Here is an 18,871-nt window from a genome sequence, read left to right as displayed (position 1 = left end):
GCCTAATTTTGTATTACATTTCCGTTTTAAGTTAAAATAAAATTTTTGTTGATTCTCGAGAAAATTAATTATTAATTTAAAAAATAATTTATTAATTTAATTTAATTTTTTTATTTTTATTTTTTTTGGAAATATCGTGTATCTTAAATTTTCTTATAAACGGTAAACCTCCAGTTGTGTCAATTTTTTTTTTTTAATTTCTTTCATCTTTCCTCTTCTTCTTCTTCTTTTAATTAAACAACTTTTGCTTATTGGCAATTCATTAATTAACAGACCTTAACCAATCACAATGAGTTCATACGGAGGAGGTGGAAACCACCCTTATGGTTATAATCCAAATGCTACTAATCGACAAAGACAATCAGATGACGACTCTTCATATTTTGCTTTCCATGACAATAACAGAAGCACTACTAGATTAGCAGCAGATAGCAATTATGGTAGGAGTAACACTAGATTAGCAGAAGATACTAATTATGATCCTGCTCATAGAACAACATCTGGAAATTCAACTAATTTTTTACAACCTGAAAGAACTTATAATAGACTGGACCATTCCATAATTGACGATTATTACAGTCGTCCTATATTTGATACAAATCAACAACAAGACCCAAGATATCAATCTCATCCTCAAGACAATCCTTTTGATCAAAGTTATGAGATGCAATACGCTAATGCTGGTCCTAATTATAACCAAAGTTTTGTCCCTAATGTATATGATGATAATGAAGAACGTGAATTCGATGAACGAATTCAATATGATAAATTTAAAGGTGATCATTATGATTTAGCTGCTGTCAGTTATGATGATGAAGCTACAATTCCTCTGTCAGGTACAGTACAAGAAGAACAAAAAGAATTAGACGAAGAACAAGGACCATTTGAAGAAGGCGTTGCACCCTATGTCCCACCACCTGCAGCAGTTGAAGTACGTGAGAAAAAACCAATTAGAGCAAGTGGTATAAATGGTCATTTAGTCTTAGATTGTCCAGTAGCAAGTGAATTATTATCTAAATTCCCTGATTATCGTTATGGTCAAAAAGATGGAGGTTTATCTCGTGAATTTGCATTTATGAGATATACTGCTGTCACTTGTGGTCCTTCAAATTTCTATCGTGATGCTTATATTTTAAGACCAGTTCATTATCCTGTTCCTAGACAAACCGAATTAATGATTGTTATTACTATGTATAATGAAGATGATATTTTATTAGGTCGTACATTAAAAGGGGTGTTCAAAAATATTAAACATCTTGAATCAAAATCAAAATCTTCAGTTTGGGGTAAAGATTCTTGGAAAAAAATCGTCGTTTGTATCGTTAGTGATGGTCGTACCAAAATTAATGAAAGAGCTCAAGCACTTTTAGCTGGTTTAGGTGTTTATCAAGAAGGTTTAGCCAAGAGTATGGTTGATGACAAGAAAGTCCAAGCCCACATGTATGAATATACCACTAGAGTGGGTATTTCTGATGTCAGAGATGGGGTTGTTAAATTAACTACTAACAAAATCGTCCCAGTTCAAATGTTATTCTGTCTTAAAGAAGCTAATGCCAAAAAAATTAATTCTCATCGTTGGTGTTTCCAAGCCATTGGGCAAGTTTTAGATCCAAAAATTGTCATATTGTTGGATGCCGGTACTCAACCTTCAGGAAAATCATTATATAAATTATGGAAAGAATTTGATCGTGATCATCAAGTTGCAGGTGCTTGTGGGGAAATTACAGCGGGTTTAAAGAAAACTCAAATGATTACCAATCCTTTGGTATATGGACAAAATTTCGAATATAAAATTTCAAATATTTTAGATAAACCTACAGAATCCGTATTTGGATTCATTTCTGTCTTACCAGGTGCTTTCAGTGCCTATAGATTTGTGGCATTACAAAATGACGTAAACGGAAAAGGTCCATTAGAAAAATACTTCAAAGGGGAATTCTTACATGGTAGTGGAGAATTAGATCCAAATGATGACGAATATGAAATGAAACGGTCTATGTTAAAGGAAGAAGCAGGTATTTTTACTTCCAATATGTATCTTGCTGAAGATCGTATTTTATGTTTCGAATTGGTCGCCAAAAGAGGTTGTAATTGGTTATTACGTTATTGTAAATCAGCATCTGCAGAAACTGATGTTCCTGAAGGAATGGCAGAATTTATCTTACAAAGAAGACGTTGGTTAAATGGTTCATTCTTCGCCGCTATTTATGCCTTAGCTAAATTTCCTTATGTTTGGAGATCATCCCATTCATTCTTAAGAAAGATTTTCCTCCACATTGAATTCATGTATCAATTAGTCAGTCTTATCGTTTCTTGGTTTTCCATTGGGTCCTATTTCTTGGTTTTCAGAATCTTAACTACCTCATTAGCCGATCCCGCCTTAAATTTCGCTCCTGGTAATATCCTTTCCGTTGTTTTCCTTTGGCTTTATCTCGCATCAATCGTAACCACATTCGTATTGAGTTTTGGTAACAAACCAAAAGGGACTGAGAAATTCTATATCGTGATTGTCATTTTCTTCGCCATCCTAATGGGATATATGATCTTTGCAGCTTTATTCATGGCAATTCATGCAATTAAAGAACTTTATCGAACTCAAACACAACTCACGTTGACATTATTCCTCCAAAATGCCGAATTTAGAAATTTGGTTGTGGCTACTGCTTCTACCTATGCATTATATTTCCTTGCTTCATTCCTTTATTTCGAACCTTGGCATATGTTTACTTCCTTTGCTCAATATATCTTATTATCCCCTTCCTATGTCAATGTTCTTAACATTTATGCCTTCTGTAACATCGATGATGTTTCTTGGGGTACTAAAGGTGATACTGGAGGTCCATCATTAGGTGAAGCCAAATTGAGAGAAGATGGTACCTTCGATGTTAGTGTTCCTGTAAGAAAAGAAGAAATTAATCAAAGTTATCTTAATCAATTAGAAAAGATTAGAGATGCTGCTCCTCCACCTGAAAAGCACATTGAAAAGAGTAATGAAGATTATTATGCCTTTATTAGATCCATGACGGTTTTATTATGGATGGTTTCTAATTTCGTGATTATTGCTGTCGTGTTGGAAACTGGTGGATTTAATCAATTTGAAAGTGTTGAAACTTTGGCTGCTGTCAAGAGTGCAAGAGCTAAAGTGTTTTTGACTGTTATTTTGTGGACGGTGGTGTTTATGGCTGCTTTTAGATTTATTGGTTGTGTAACTTATTTGATCTTTAGATTGGGTAGTCGTATGAAGAGAAGTGAACATGCTACGAAGATATAATAGTGGTTTGTGGTATCGTTTTATATAGAGAAAATTCTTTTAGAGTATTTGTATGTACAATAGATATGTTAATTTATGAAAGAGAATTAGATCCTTGTAGTTGCAGCCAACGATTGGAAAATTTCGCAATTGTGGCATCAACAGGGTTCATATTTTTAAAATTATTTCGGATAAACATTTTAAGCGAAATAGACTTTCGCATAATCTCGGGAATCTGAATCTGAATCTCTAAAGCTGATAGGTTGAAGGGTGGACTTTCTTTTTGTGAATCTCGCTTTAAAAAAAATTAGCCGAAGATAGTCAAAATTTTTGAAAGGGATAGATAAGCCAAGAACTAAATACACTATTTATCATGAGGCAACGGTCTCCTACAATTGTTCATCCAAGAATGACTCTGGAAAGCCAATTTCTAGAGGAGGTATCTGTCGAAGGAAAGCGAAGTCCGGAATGCTGTGGCTTTGTATAGATGTCGCAATACTTGATGATGCACAGTATCAACTCTCCGACAGCGGTCCGATTGAAAAAAAAAAAAGATAAATAAATGGCCCCCTTCCCTCATCCCCCCCATCTTTCTTCGACACTAAACAACACCCACCACAGAAATGACAAGATTAACGACTGACTCGATTCATGGAGCTGATAATATGAGGCGTGTCACAGATGTGATCCCACCAATTAATGTCTCTACCACTTTTGCATATTCTTCCAATCCGGATGATCTTGTTCCAGTCGCCGAAACCACTGGTACGATCGCTGGCTCAAAGACATTCATCTATTCTCGTGAACATCATCCCAATGCAGCTATGATTGAAGCTATATTTGAAAAAATAACTGGAAAATACGCTGTGGTTTATAATTCCGGATTAGGGGCTTATAATGGGTTAATTACTTTAGTTAATCCCAAAACTGTGGCTATTGGTCAAGCTTATCATGGTGTACATGGAATCAACGACATTTGGGCTCGTAATTTCGGATTAAAGAAGATTCATATTGACGATGATTATAACAGTTTAAAACCAGGGGATTTGGTTCATTTGGAAAGTCCAATGAATCCTTATGGGACAAATATCAATCTTGAAGAATATGCAAAGAGAGCACATGCCAAGGGAGCTTTGGTTTCGGTTGATGCGACATTTGCTCCACCTCCATTAATGGATCCATTTGAATTGGGAGCTGATATTGTTATGCATTCGGCTACTAAATTCTTTGGAGGTCATAGTGATTTATTAGCTGGGGTGTTGTTAACTCCTTCAAAAGAAATCAAGATGAAATTGTTAGAGGATAGATTAGTATTAGGTTCAATTATTGGGAATTTAGAAAGTTCTTTGTTACTTAGAAGTTTACGTACTTATGAATTAAGAATTTTAAGACAATCTAAATCTGCTGAATTAATTGTTAAATTCTTAAATGATAATAAATCAAAATTCCCAAATTTAGATAAAATTTATCATGGTTCTTTACAAACTGATGAATATATCAAGAAACAAATGCCAAATGGTCATTCGCCGGTATTTTCAATTGAAATGACCCTGGAAGATAAGGCAAGAAGATTACCTTCTAAATTAAAGATATTTTTCCATGCAACCAGTTTAGGAGGGGCTGAGAGTTTGATTGAATGGAGAGCAATGAGTGATGCTCATATTAGTCAGAAATTGTTAAGAGTTAGTATTGGGTTAGAAGATCCGAGGGATTTACTTGCTGATTTGGTTCAAGGGTTGGCTGAGCAAAAAGATGATGAATTGATCAGTCAAATTGAAGCATTAAGTATTTGATTGGATAGATCAGTAAAAAAAAAGTAAATTACCATTGTATTTTATGATTCTTTTTGTCCCGCAATTGCCATGTAGCATTCCTTATTTGATCTAAATTACTCCGAATGCAATTACATCATCATCTCGTATCAATTCACAGTAAAATAAAACGTTTTTCTCGTAGAACTTCATTGTTGTCAGTTTGCATGACCAACTTCATTTTAGACTGAAGTTAGACCCTGGGGCTATGCAGATCGGTCCGCCGTGAACCTCCACTTTTATTTCATAATTGAAGTTACACGAACAATAAATTTTATCATTATAGAAAATGACCAGTTTCTATTGTTTAAACTTAATTTAATAAAACTTCGTGCCGCTGTTACCTTTTGTTAAATCGAAGTTTAATTTTTTTAAGGGGTGTTCAGCCTCTTCTTTCTATTGGCTCCTCCCCCCACAGTCGCAAAGATTTACAAATTTATTTTATTTTCTACTGACTATAAATACCTCGAAGGCTGACACAATAAACACGTATTTATTTTTGTTTCCCTTTTTTTTTTTTTAATAAAACATATTCATCATCGACAACAACAAGAATCCAATTTTACAAAATGGAAGCAACTTCTCATTCAAATAATTCAGCAGATTCATTTGATCCAGATGCTTTTAAAAAATCAATTAAGCAAGAACCCCCAGTTACTCCAGAAATGGTTGCGAAAAAATTTGCTAAGGTATATGATAATCCACCTATGGGGACATATCAGAATTTTATAGCTGGTGCTGGTGCTATATTTGGGAGATGTGGGATGTTTTGCTTTTTGTGTGAAAATCCATATCGTGAAGTGGATCAAGGTGAAGTTGGATTGGTTCAAACATTTGGTCGTCTTAATAGAGTTGTTGAACCTGGGTTGAATTATGTTAATACTTGGTCTGAATCTATAACTAAAGTTTCTATAAAGATTAACATTAGAGAAATTCCAGCTCAGAAATGTTTCACTAAAGACAATGTCAGTGTTATTATTACTTCCGTTGTTTATTACAATATCATTGATCCTCCCAAGGCCATTTATTCCATTTCTAATATTCATGAAGCAATTATGGAAAGAACTCAAACAACCCTTAGAGATGTCATTGGTGGAAGAATTTTACAAGATGTGGTTGAGAAGAGAGAAGAAATTGCAGAATCAATTGAACATATTATTGCCAAAACCGCTTTTGATTGGGGTGTACAAATTGAATCAATCTTAATTAAAGACTTGACTTTACCTGACAAGGTTCAATCTTCATTGTCAATGGCTGCAGAAGCAAAGAGAATTGGTGAAGGTAAGATCATTAATGCAAAGGCTGAAGTTGAATCAGCCAAGTTAATGAGAAAAGCAGCTGATATATTGGCATCGAAACCAGCTATGCAAATTAGATATTTGGATGCATTACAAAATATGGCTAAATCTCCGGGTACTAGAGTTATTTTCATGCCTTCTGCTCAAGAAGTTGAAAGAATGGCTACTGCAAACATTTCAGGTGGTGTCAGTCTGGGAAAGGAAAGGGCCCAGGATTTGGATGAAGATACTGATTGGGCAGCACATGGTACTCCCCAGCAAGATTTGAGTCACAGTAGACAGATGACTGATATCGTAGCAATGCAAGAAGCAATGCACCAATAGAAACTTATCTTTGACAGGTGAGTGTTTCACTCTTTTATATAGTGATTTTACATTCTCTTTACAACTTTGTTTAATTCTAATGTTTAATTAATTAAAATTTTAATAAAATCATATTGTGTCATGATCTTTCCACACGATCCGGCTTATCCCCCCTCGGCTATTGCTGATTCGCAAATAGTCACATAATATGCTCGAAAATTTCTGTTTTTACAACTGTTGTAGTATTTTAATATAAGTTCAGCCTTGTTCTTAAGATCAGGTAATGATCAATTTAGCGGGTAGAGTGGGGCGGTTAGGAATCCCGGTACCACCGTAGTAATTAAATCGATAAATTCGTACCGAGAAAAAAAAGCTTTACGTCGTCAAGAATTTTTCTACTTACTGCTTAATAACAATAAAGACATTTCCGAAAATTGAGGAAAATGTCGTCAGGGAATTGACACATCAACCTTCCATTTTACAGCAAGGACATTAGAGATAAAGAACAACCATCTTTAAACCTATATATATATACACACACAAAGGTTATCCATACAATACAATCATCATTACACTCACTCCCATCATCGCCTAGTTATCATAGTGATTATATACACCCTAGAATCTTTTTTGCATTAATTTTAGATTATCCATTTTTTTTACAACCTGATCTCCTCCCTCCCCCAGATAGCTTTTTATTAAATAACTACAAATCAAATGAATGGTCCTGGATTCGATTGGTTAAATACCAGTCAGACAAATACACTTGAACCACCAAACAGACAATCTGTGCCTATGGTAAAGTATGGCAGCACAGACGGCAATATCCTGTTTGACCGATCCCAACCAGTTGTATCTAGTCAACATCTTTTCCCAGAACCAACATATTTCAAGAATACCTCAGTTGATCAGCTAAGTATGTCTCCTTCCCGTCAAATACGTGGATCATATGGAGACAGCTATGAAAGTATATTTGAAAAGGCAAGAAGCAGACATGATAGTTTGGGTCATACCCAGGCTTCAGCCCACATGGAAATGGCAAGACATGCAGCAGCTGGGTCTGTTTTTGATACAGATGATACTTCTATACCTTTAAGCTTAACAGCACAAGAATTAACATATCAAGAATCAAAAACTTATATGAGATGGTATAGTAATATACTAGCTAGAACTAATAGTCGAACAATTACTATGAATGATGTTTTCAATTTTTTAAATAATTTCAAGTTATCAAAAGAGGTTAAAGAGAAGATATGCAAAATGTTCAGTAAAATATTATATTCAATAAATATTGGAGAATTCTTTGCATTATTACGAGTCATAAGTCATGCTTTACTGGGGAAAGAACCCAGTCGAAGCTTGATCAAAATACAAGCACCAGTCCCCACACCTCCTTCAATTCTATCCAAAAAGAGACAGAATGATGACGAGGATCATGATGATCGCGATAATGATATAAATGAATCAGCAACAGAGCTTAATGGTTCAGAGAATGGAAGCCAAGATTCTAATAAACCATTAGATATTGATAGTTTTACACAATTTTTACTAACTGGTGAACGTCCTGACGAATTACGTAAGAAACGAAAATCCAAAAAATTGAAATCAGTTAAGTTTTCAGATCAAATAGATGTACATGATTCCTCATTTGCAAATTCTCCATCTGGTTCCCCAAGACCACAAGAACAACTAGACTATTCCTTGCCTATGGATCAATTATTAAACCGAATGAAATCACAACCTGGCCCTTCACAATTGCTGCAGGAACAAGAACAAGAAATGGACGAAGAAGAGAAAGAAGTACTTAAAGATATGGCATCTCAAATTAATCATTTTCAAAATTTGCATTCTGTAGATACAGCATCTATAGGCGGTGTACCATCATCCTTGCATTTCCATGACGGATACTCAAATGACAATTTACTTCAACCTAATATGACTGGCCCAGCACAAATGGCTCACATGATGTCTCCATCTCCAGAACCTGATTTATTACAACCAAATATGACAGGACCTAATCAAATGGCCCAATATATTAATAGAACTAATGATAACCCTTCGCCCTTAAGACCAAATGTTACAGGACCGGTGGATATGGCGAGAATTTTTGCTCCTGGTAATGGTCAACAACAATCACAAGACCAACAGCAACAGCTGCTGCAGTCACAATCAGGACCCAAAGTTTCATTACAAGCTTTCACGAGTCAAATGACAGGAAATACGATGGAAAACACATTACAGAATGCAAAGATAGGTCAAGACATGGAAGCTCTATCAAAGCCATTACTCCAAGCTCCAATTCCACCTGTCAGACAAAGATCAGTATCTTCACCAATGCCACAAACTCCCCAGATAAGTATAACTGTTCCCAATGACAGAAATGGATTACATAGTCCCCAAGTCCCACCTCCGGTACCTCCAAGGTCTCCATTAGGTAGAGGTCCCCCACCTCCACCTCCATCCAGAAGAAGAAATACTACCGCCTCATCGAATGTCCCTCCACCATTACCGCCAAAGGTCCCACATGAGGCTCCTGCTTCCAATGGAGGGGGATTATATTCCACTGGTGGGAATGATAGCACGGCTAATATATTAGATGATTTAAAGGCATTACAGGAGGAAGTTGATAGAATTCGTGATATGACTGGTGGGTTTTAGATTCAGCGGTAAAAAAGAGTGTATATTGTGTATGTGTACATAGTTTTTATTACAGAGACTATAGAAAGAAAGTAAGTATACAAGAATGTTACATCATGATGATTGGGTATATTGTATCAATCTATCATTTAGTGTTTTTATGAATTCATCAATGATTTTGGTGCCTGTATCTGGATTTATAATCTCTTCTACCTCATTAAGATTTCCACAAACAATGTTCATTCCTCCTTTGGGGGTACTTACGATTGAAAATTGAATATGGGCCAGGAATCCATTATCTTGACTAAACCACATATTTTCTATCTTTATATCTCCTTCTATATCTCTGATACAACCCAAATTCGAGACTTCTATAGTTGCTCGACCATGTGACCCGATCTTCTTCTTAAAGAGTTGGGAAATATTAACTGATTTCAACAATCCCACATAATGAAATATTGAACGGGATTTTATATCTTTGTTCATTATCCCAGAAATGTAATTCATAATGTTTTTCAAACTCGAGAATGTGTTTGTGGGGGTTATTATTGGTTCGACAGTGATATCACTTGCTGCTACACATCCTTGATATTTCAAAAGGGGTTCTAAATCAGGGTAGTATCTTCTTCCACTAGTATCAATTATTACATTCATCGAGCATGGGCCTTTGGATATGTGAGGGGTGATTGTGTCTTGAAAGGCCTTTAATGCAATCCCGGTGAGATAAGGAGTGAATGTTAATCCTTGGGATTTGGTGAATTTTAATATGGATTGTGACTTTTCATTGGAAAGGTGTAATATTCTATAATTTGTTGGACTTCCCACTTCGATTGGCTTAAATTTGAATAATGGGTACTTGTAGGTATTTGGATAAACCCATCTTCTGTATAAATTCTTCAACCATGTCGGGACCAAGAATAAATTTAACATAGTTGCAATTTTAAAAACGAATGGAGGGTTGTATAATGACGTAAGCGAGTCAACGGGAGCAGGAACCTGTTCTGGTATAAGCTCATCATTGACGAATATCACATCCTTCTTGTCATGAACATCAGATAATTGATTTAATTCCTTAACCAAATCGGTATGGAAATACGACCCACTTCCGCCATCAAAAAATGTATGGTTGCAAACTACACTAATTTTAGTTTTGTTTCCACCTTGAGATACAACTAATTTCCATAATGGTTTTTCTGTATCAACTTCGAATCTTATGGAGTTCAAATATGTAAGATATTCAGAGTCAACTTCGAAATCAGTATATTCTACAATATCATCAAATTTGATCTCATCGATTGGGCGAAGTCTGAAATTATTAGCGTCTTGAGTTTCATCTTCGTTATTAATTCGAAAGAAATTACATCCAAGGATTGGATTTTTGATTATGAGATTGTGAAGAGCATTCGAAAGTAATTCGGGAGTTATTTGTTGATTATATTCGGCAGTGACATTGAAGTTGGAATAGTACTTGTTGACTGTCCTGTGAATTTGATATCGTTCAAAAAATGTGGGAGACCTAAGATCAATTGACATAACGAGGGCAAAGGTTCTGAGTAATGGAATTTTAAGTAGAAAGTGGCCAGCCAGTCAGCTTGTTTATCAATACAAAGGTTAAGTCAGTTAAAGTATATAAAAATACATAAAAAGTAAGTGATAAAAATTTTTCAGTCCCAACATCCACCACCAGGTTGCTCTCTCCCCTGCCAGAGACGGCATAAAACTTTTCACCAGAAAGAAAGATAATATCTCTAAGAGTATTTGAGGATCAGTTTTAAGGACAATAGGAGGAGATGAACAGCAATGATCAAGGCGGAACAATGCGTGAAAGTTTTTTGCGACATTTCCTGCATTCAATTTATCCGTAATTTCCAACGGAATTGGCACATAAGAATGGGATGGGATCGTGTGTGCTACAAAGTGTCAACAATCGATTCTTCTATGGTGGTTTATAGAATTTCCTTCAAAAATTGAATATGGGACCATAAATACATTATCTTGACTAAACCATATATTTTCAATTTTTGTGTTCAGTTCCTGGGTCATGAGAACCAATCTTGGTCTTAAAGAGTTGGGAAATATTAACCAACTTCACTTAGCCCGCATAATAGCAGGATTGGATATAATTGTTCTCCCAGAAATGTAATTTATGATCTTTTTCAAACTCGAGAATGCGTTTGTGGGGGTTATGATTGGTTCGACAGTGATATCACTTGCTGCTACACATAATTGATGCCAATCACTTACAATTCTACGTTTGTCAAAACAGAAATAAGTTTTATTCACACTATAAACAGACATACTTCAACCAATATAAAGAACCTCATCACCTCTCCTTTACCAAGCTTACACGGCTGGTTTTTTTTCTCTCATGTCAACGGCTTTTTCCTCATGATCTTCAAGCTCATGCACATCGTCAAGAACTCTTAATTCCTTATGGAATCTTTCCGGACCAAGGAAGACGACGATTACCATAAATGCAAAAACAGCACCTGAGAAAATACACATAACTAACCCGTAGTCGAATACTCCTGGAGCGGCGCCTTCAATTGGGAAATTTTCTCCAAGTTTTGCTTCAATCGTCATAGAGGCTGAAGAAACTAAATTACCTAATTGATAAGCTAAACCAGCTAATAAGGTTCTGTGGGTAGTATTCACCAATTCTAAAAGATGAATTGGACCGACACCCCAAGCACCCAAAACCCCAACATTTAACAACACATATGCCCACCAATTCTTGTCAGCATTGAAGAAGGCTGGATAGCAAAAGGCACCACACCAGAGCATAGAAATTATAATGGTTAATCTTCTTCCAAAGATCTCAGACGCATTACCCATAAAGACAGCTCCGAACACACCCGCAACGTTACTGATAGCAATGATAAGGGTTCTTTGGTCAACATTAACATTGAATTGTTTGGATAAAAGTGTAGCATACAAATCTTGAGTCCCATGTGCGACGAAATTGTAACCAGCGTACAAAACCACAAGGTACAGGAACATTAACCATTCCGTCTTAAGTGTGACTAATACACTATAATCAAACTTCTTCCAGAATCCACCACCCTTTTCCATTTCAGCATTGAATTTCTTCTTCTTTTCTTGGATTTTGATAAAATCTGGCGACTCTGGGGAACACAATCGCCAAACAATTAAGATGACCGATAAACTACCTGAGAAAAAGAAAAGCGATCTCCATCCTTCCCCTGGTTTATAGGTATTAACAAAGGCACGGTAGAAAACCATAGCAAAAATATACCCGACACTATATCCTGGTATGAATAACCCAGAAAGAATTGATCTTGCCTTTGTTGGTTGTCCTTCTAAAGCAGTAACCATGGCAATCGGATACATACTACCCATGAGAATACCAAACAAAGATCTAACCCCTAAGAATTGTTCATAAGTCTGAACAAACCCAGTACCAACCTCGACAGCGATAAAACAAGTTGCAATAATAATATAGGTCCACTTTCTACCTAAATAATCGGAAGCAATACCAAATATGATGGCACCCACGGATCTAAGCATAAGCACTACTGTAACTCCCCAAGTGACGTCAGTCACGGAAACACCTAAAGTAGCAGCAATTTCAGGAACAGCGACAGAAACACAGAAGAAATCCATCGCATCAATGACCCAACCGAAGTAACCCAAAAAATAGAAATTCCAATTACTGGCGGTCATTTCTCTTAGCCCATGAATTGGATTGAGCACTTCGAACCATCGCTCCTCTCTGTGAAAGACTGGCAAATCCATGAGTGTGGAAAGTCTTGTACCAAAGTAGTGTTTCAAGGCATGGGGAGAAAAGTCCGGTTTGTCGTTGAATAAAGCAAATTGTAATTCTTCATTGTTTTCGTTATATGTAGCAGCCCTGATAAGGGCGTTTTCTTCTTGTATGGAAATAATATCAAGCGAACGTTTTGAATGCTTTGGTTCCATTTCGTTGTTAGTTTTTTAGTTACTATACGACTGAACCCAAATTTATTTTAGCGAATGAAAGCTTCCTCTATTTATATTCGTTTGGGTATCACTCAGCATGCTGATGGTTTGATGCCCATCATGGTGGGGATAAATGCACAAGGGAATACAATTACCACAAAAGAAATTCGTCTCTAGAACCAATTGCCCTCAGTTCGTAGCTATCAGAAGCCCCACAAAATGGAATTCCAAGTCCGCTTCAAGCCATACCCATCTGTATGTTTGTTCCAAATTTGGACGGATAAGGTAGGGTGTGTAGTTTTTTTACTCCACTTGATCGTATGTGATTATCTTCTAAGAAGTTCCTAAAAAATATTTTTATTTTTTATTTTTAAGAATAGCCGCGTCAAGAATTGCAAACGTTAACGATAAGCTGTGAGCAAAAACAAGTACATAAAATGTGAATTAGCAAGTATTGTTTATCGAAATTATCAGAATATTCTGAGTTAAAAGGTACCCAATACATGGTGGCAGACAATTGTTTTAGGCAATTCAGAAATGGTGGAATAGTTTATAACTTTCCCACGGGTAAGATCCTTTTAACATCGGTGGGGTTTTATGCAAGAAGGATAAATGGTGCTGAGGCTCTTGAGTAATAAGATGTGAGTCTTAGAGCAAAGTTCAAACTCCGATGCAAGAGTCGTCACCAATTTCTTCCAGAAATGTAATCTGGTTAAACAACCTGTAACTTGATATCCTGATCTTATAAAAGGTATTCTATCAATCCTTGACAAAAATGAATTTTCATGGATACGAAATCCTATACTTTCACAAAGGCTAATTTTGAGAAACGCTAATAAGCTAATGTAGAATAAATGAAGCCGAAAGGAAGTTCAATTTGCAATTATTTTGGTGTTGTGCAATTATAGACGAAATGCATCCAAAAATTGTACAGCATACGAAAATTGTCTAGGAAAGAGATGGAGGGTAGGGTCCGAGAAGCCACGACTCCACAACGAGATTGTGAAATTGCACACGGTACAGTTATCGGGCTTCTGAGGGGAATCTTAGATAAATGAGATGTGAATGATTGGTTCCTTCCATCTTTGGGTGCAAGATCTGAGTCTTATGATACAGCCACTTCAAACAGGGCTCTAAATCTGGGTAGTATCGTCTTCCATCAACCACTATCATAGCATTCATCGAGCATGCATGGTGGGATATGTGAGGTGTAATTGTATCTTGAAAGCTATTTTAAAGCAATCCGAGATATAAGGAGTGAATGCTAATCCCTGGGATTTGGTGAAGTATGGGTTGTGACTTTTCATTGGAAAAGCCCAAGGCAACATTCGATAGGCTGTAGGACTTCCAACTTCAATCGGCTTAAATTTGAATAATGGTTACTTGTATGTATTTGGATAAACCCGTCTGGTGAATAAAGTTTTAAACCATATAGGCACCAAGAAAATGTTACAATTTTGAAAATGAACGGAGGGTTGTATAATGAAGTACGCGAGTCATCGGGAGCAGGAACCTGTTCTGGTATAAGCTCATCTTCCACAAGTAACACATTTCTCTTGTAGCGAACATCAGATAATTGATTTGATTTCTTAACGAAATCCGTATGGACATAACTCCCACTCCCACCATCAAACAATGTATGGTTGCAAACTAACCTAATTTTAGTTTTGAATCCTCCTTGAGCTACAGCCAATTTCCATAATGTTCTCTCCCTATCAACTTCGAATCTTTTTGGAACTCAAATATGTAAGATATTCAGAATCAACCTAGAAATCAGTATATTCGACGATATCATCAAAGTTGATTTTATTGAGCTGGCAAAGTCTGAAATTATTAGAGAGTCTTGTGTTTCATCTGTATTATTAATTCGGAAGAAATTACACCTAAGGATTGGATTTTCGATTATCGAAGAGCATTCGAACGCAACCCGGTACTTATCTGTTGATTGTATGTACCTGTGCTACTAATGCTGCAAATTATTGTTGACTGTCCTGCAAATTTGATAGCGTTGAAAAATTAGGGTGATCTGAGTTCAATTGACATAATGAAGACAGAAGTTTTGAGTGATGGAATTCAAGTAGAAAGAGAGAGTATCTCTGAGGGTATGTGAGGTTCGAAGAATAATACAGGAGTATCAGCAATGTTCAAGGTTGAACAATGGCTGAAAACTAGAATGATTGACAATAATTCTCATGATTTGCGGCAAAAAAAGGTTCAATTTTTGGCTGTTTTTCATGACAATTTTTCGAAATAATTTCTAAAATTGATGACGGGTTAAAAGACCATCCATGGGAGAATTAAGTAAGACATAATAACGATCCGTAAATATACAAGAAAGAGACAAGATTCCATTCAATTTTTAAAGGCTCTGGCAGGAAACTCCAGGACTGGAGAATCGCTGATTTTTTTGTTGTTCAAAAGAAAAACTTGATTTTCACCAACCCAAATTACACTCAAATAATCCCACATAAAAATCAATGTACCATTAAAAGACAGATATCCCTACAGACTATAATGGGGTGAGTTTTTATTTGGAGTATTAATTAACCAATATGATTAACAAAGATATCCATATCAGAGCAATTACATTTGGCTGCAAAAAATTTACAATTTTAGGTTTGGAGAGCACAAAAATTACTTTATCACTTTAAGCACTTAATTAAAACTGGGGGCTTAGTTTAAGCTATTGAAATATACCTTTAAAGGATTGATTCCAATGGCATTAACCCATGAAAATTACGAAAGGGTTTTTTTTGATGACATGTTAAAAAAACCACGTGAAATTTTTTTGAAAAAAATTGGCTTCACTAGCTCAGTTGGCAGAGCGTCAGTCTCATAATAAGCTTGATTTGTTGTGAAATCTGAAGGTCGACAGTTCGAACCTGCCGTGGAGCACATTTTTTTTCGCACTTTCTGCTTTCGTTTTTGTAAACAAACGCGAAATGTTTTTTTTTCTTCGGTTCTTTTCTCTTTTAACAATTCCTTCTTTCTTTCTATTTGTGGAATTAGACTATCTAAATATTCAATAAAACGTTTCATTAAATAAATTACATAACAACTTTACCTTGAAAGTTGATCAATAAATAGAATTTACATTTTATTTTTAAATTTAAACAAATTACAGTTTCATATTATTGAATTTGATAATCCTCACAAAAGAAGACACACATCACATCAAAACAAGTTCCAAACTGAGTAACAGTGCGTCATTTAGAAGAGCTTCATGAATGATAATATATGATGGCATTCGATTATAGATCATTTTCTGGTAGTAATACCACTACCCGCAATGATTCTAATTCATTATTGAGTAGTTATCTGAACATATCGTTTAATGAACCTGAACATGAATTTTCATTAAACCACAAACGACCCTTTCTCCAAGATGACGATAAAACAGAATTACCACCTCGTCTAAGTTCATATAGTTTAGCAGCAATACACGATAAACCAAAAAGCCATCATCTACAGCATCCTTCAACAAGTGAGTCAATGAACATAATCACTGCTCCAATCACGGGTAAATATGAAAACGATTTTTCTGAAAACATCACTAAGTTTAGAAATAAATTAGCAAAACATCTTCTAATTAATGAAAATAATGAAATCAAGGAGAATAATCCGAATGAATTCCATCAACGAAATACTTATACCAACAGTCAATATTCTAATAATTGGGATGATTTTACACCTGGCAAATCAAATCATAGTACATTGGGGAAAACAACTGTAACCATTCCAGATGATGGTTATCGTCCCAGTAGTCAGGATGGATTCGAACCAATTCATCATCTTCCAAAGAGAAAGCGAAGATTTGGAAAACTATTGGGTCGTCCTATACGAGTTTCAGAAACATTATCAGAAAGTCCCATGGATAATCCATATCCTGAACTCTATTTAGATAGATTCTCCCCTGTTTTAAGAACCTCAAATAACGAAATTGGACTGGATCCAATATTCGGTCGGCTTAAAGAATCTCCGGAGTTTGTTTCAAGGGCGGAAAGACCATATCGAGAAACTAATAGAGTCGTATCAGAGCCACCAGCACTACCTAAAAGCACACTACTGCCAAGAGAAGTCAGAGGTTACAGAAACAGAGTCACACTGGAATCAGGCAGAGACTTTGATCCACAAAAATATTCATTCCCCAACATATTGCAAGATATCAATCAAAGAAAGGTATTTGACGATAAAGAAAATCATCAATATCCACTACCATCACAATCTTCCAGACAATATAACTCTAGACAACCTTTAGCCGAACGTCCACTTAATCAATTAAACCAAGAACCAGAAGTTTTTAGAAAACCAAAATTGCCAAAGCTGCATAGCAACATTGTTAAATCACCATCACCGATTATTCAACAATTCCCAATCCCAGACAGAAACCCAATTCCAGAGTCCAAGGTACATTTTGAACGTCCAACGCATTCCCGAGAATCCGGTGTCAGTGATCCATCAGACGAAGGAGCTCCTAGAAATAAGAATATCATTACCATAAATGGAAAGCAATACGAAAAGAGAGATATAATAGGTACAGGTGGTTCTTCAAAAGTTTATGGTATTAGAGACTTGTCTAATAAACGAAACTATGCCATGAAAAAGGTAAGCATAGATCAATATGATAAATCATGTGCCGATAAATTTAAAGAAGAGATTTCATTATTATTAAAACTACAAAAATCGGAAAGGATTGTGAAATTAATTGATTTTTGTATGACGGAGAATTCAATCTATTTAATTATGGAAAAGGGTGATGGCGACTTAGCACTGACTTTACATCATAGATCCAATATGAAAAACCCACCCGATATGTGTTTCGTCAAATGTTATGCGAGAGAAATGTTACTTTGCCTTAAAGAAGTTCATGATGCTGGAATTGTTCATAGTGATTTAAAACCTGCCAATTTCTTATTAGTTAAAGGGATTCTCAAACTTATTGATTTTGGTATTGCTGATGCAGTGCCTGATCATACTGTGAATATATATCGTGAATCACAAATCGGTACACCTAACTATATGGCCCCGGAAACACTAACTGTAAACCAACCAGGTGTACATACTAAAGATACTTGGAAAGTAGGGAAACCTTCCGATATTTGGTCAATTGGATGTATTATATATCAAATGATTTATGGTAAGGCTCCATATGCTTCCTATTCTGGTCATCAAAGAATCTTAGCAATCACTAATCCTGCAATTAAGATAAAATATCCAAATAAAGGATTGGGTGGTGTTCGTGTACCTACAGGTGCAATAGTATTGATGCAGAATTGTTTGGCACATCTGCCTAATGATAGATGGACAGTTGAAGAATGTTTGGATTGTGATTTCTTTAATCCTAAGGGAGTAAGTGAGGGCTTTGTGAGAGAGGTTGTACATCAAACGATTAATTATGGGTATAATAAGAGAATAAATGCCGATGCTATATCCAGTGATGATATCGAGGCGTTGGTTAATGATGTTATGGACGGGATTCTGAATTTAAACTATAGTTGAAAGAAATGACATGAAAGGACTTTTGTATATTCTTACATATAGATAGCATTATTTTTGCATAGAGACATATTTCAGTCTCAATTTAATTAATATAATTTCTTGTTATGAATTTTTATTATATTCATCTAAAAACT

General features: G+C 35.7%; 7 protein-coding genes across 7 annotated transcripts; 5 read left to right on the top strand and 2 right to left on the bottom strand. All coding sequences in view use genetic code 12, as the record gives it.

Annotated features, from left to right (window-relative positions):
- Window positions 1–289: 289 nt before the first annotated feature.
- Window positions 290–3,271, top strand: CHS2 (chitin synthase I; the record flags this gene model as incomplete). The annotated part of the gene is made up of 1 exon (XM_049406293.1): window positions 290–3,271. The coding sequence occupies one exon, from the start codon at window positions 290–292 to the stop codon at window positions 3,269–3,271; it is 2,982 nt and encodes a 993-aa protein (XP_049264203.1).
- A 602-nt stretch (window positions 3,272–3,873) lies between these two features.
- J8A68_002531 (putative cystathionine beta-lyase) lies at window positions 3,874–5,043 on the top strand (the record flags this gene model as incomplete). The annotated part of the gene is made up of 1 exon (XM_049406292.1): window positions 3,874–5,043. The coding sequence occupies one exon, from the start codon at window positions 3,874–3,876 to the stop codon at window positions 5,041–5,043; it is 1,170 nt and encodes a 389-aa protein (XP_049264202.1).
- A 587-nt stretch (window positions 5,044–5,630) lies between these two features.
- Window positions 5,631–6,683, top strand: J8A68_002530 (uncharacterized protein; the record flags this gene model as incomplete). Its single annotated transcript, XM_049406291.1, has 1 exon — window positions 5,631–6,683. The coding sequence occupies one exon, from the start codon at window positions 5,631–5,633 to the stop codon at window positions 6,681–6,683; it is 1,053 nt and encodes a 350-aa protein (XP_049264201.1).
- Window positions 6,684–7,379: 696 nt separating this feature from the next.
- On the top strand, window positions 7,380–9,320 carry J8A68_002529 (uncharacterized protein; the record flags this gene model as incomplete). Its single annotated transcript, XM_049406290.1, has 1 exon — window positions 7,380–9,320. One exon carries the CDS (start codon window positions 7,380–7,382, stop codon window positions 9,318–9,320), a length of 1,941 nt encoding a protein of 646 aa, XP_049264200.1.
- Window positions 9,321–9,413: 93 nt separating this feature from the next.
- J8A68_002528 (N-acetyltransferase) lies at window positions 9,414–10,832 on the bottom strand (the record flags this gene model as incomplete). Its single annotated transcript, XM_049406289.1, has 1 exon — window positions 9,414–10,832. One exon carries the CDS (start codon window positions 10,830–10,832, stop codon window positions 9,414–9,416), a length of 1,419 nt encoding a protein of 472 aa, XP_049264199.1.
- Window positions 10,833–11,642: 810 nt separating this feature from the next.
- On the bottom strand, window positions 11,643–13,238 carry J8A68_002527 (uncharacterized protein; the record flags this gene model as incomplete). Its single annotated transcript, XM_049406288.1, has 1 exon — window positions 11,643–13,238. The coding sequence occupies one exon, from the start codon at window positions 13,236–13,238 to the stop codon at window positions 11,643–11,645; it is 1,596 nt and encodes a 531-aa protein (XP_049264198.1).
- A 3,240-nt stretch (window positions 13,239–16,478) lies between these two features.
- Window positions 16,479–18,737, top strand: MPS1 (serine/threonine/tyrosine protein kinase; the record flags this gene model as incomplete). The annotated part of the gene is made up of 1 exon (XM_049406287.1): window positions 16,479–18,737. The coding sequence occupies one exon, from the start codon at window positions 16,479–16,481 to the stop codon at window positions 18,735–18,737; it is 2,259 nt and encodes a 752-aa protein (XP_049264197.1).
- Between the last annotated feature and the right edge of the window lie 134 nt (window positions 18,738–18,871).

This window comes from Hemisphaericaspora subhashii (assembly GCF_019202705.1).
Source record: "Hemisphaericaspora subhashii strain CBS 10753 chromosome Unknown scaffold75, whole genome shotgun sequence".
Lineage (NCBI taxonomy): Eukaryota > Fungi > Ascomycota > Pichiomycetes > Serinales > Debaryomycetaceae > Hemisphaericaspora > Hemisphaericaspora subhashii.
The sequence above is the reverse complement of the archived record's forward strand: the minus strand, read 5'-3'. Positions and strand labels throughout refer to the sequence as shown.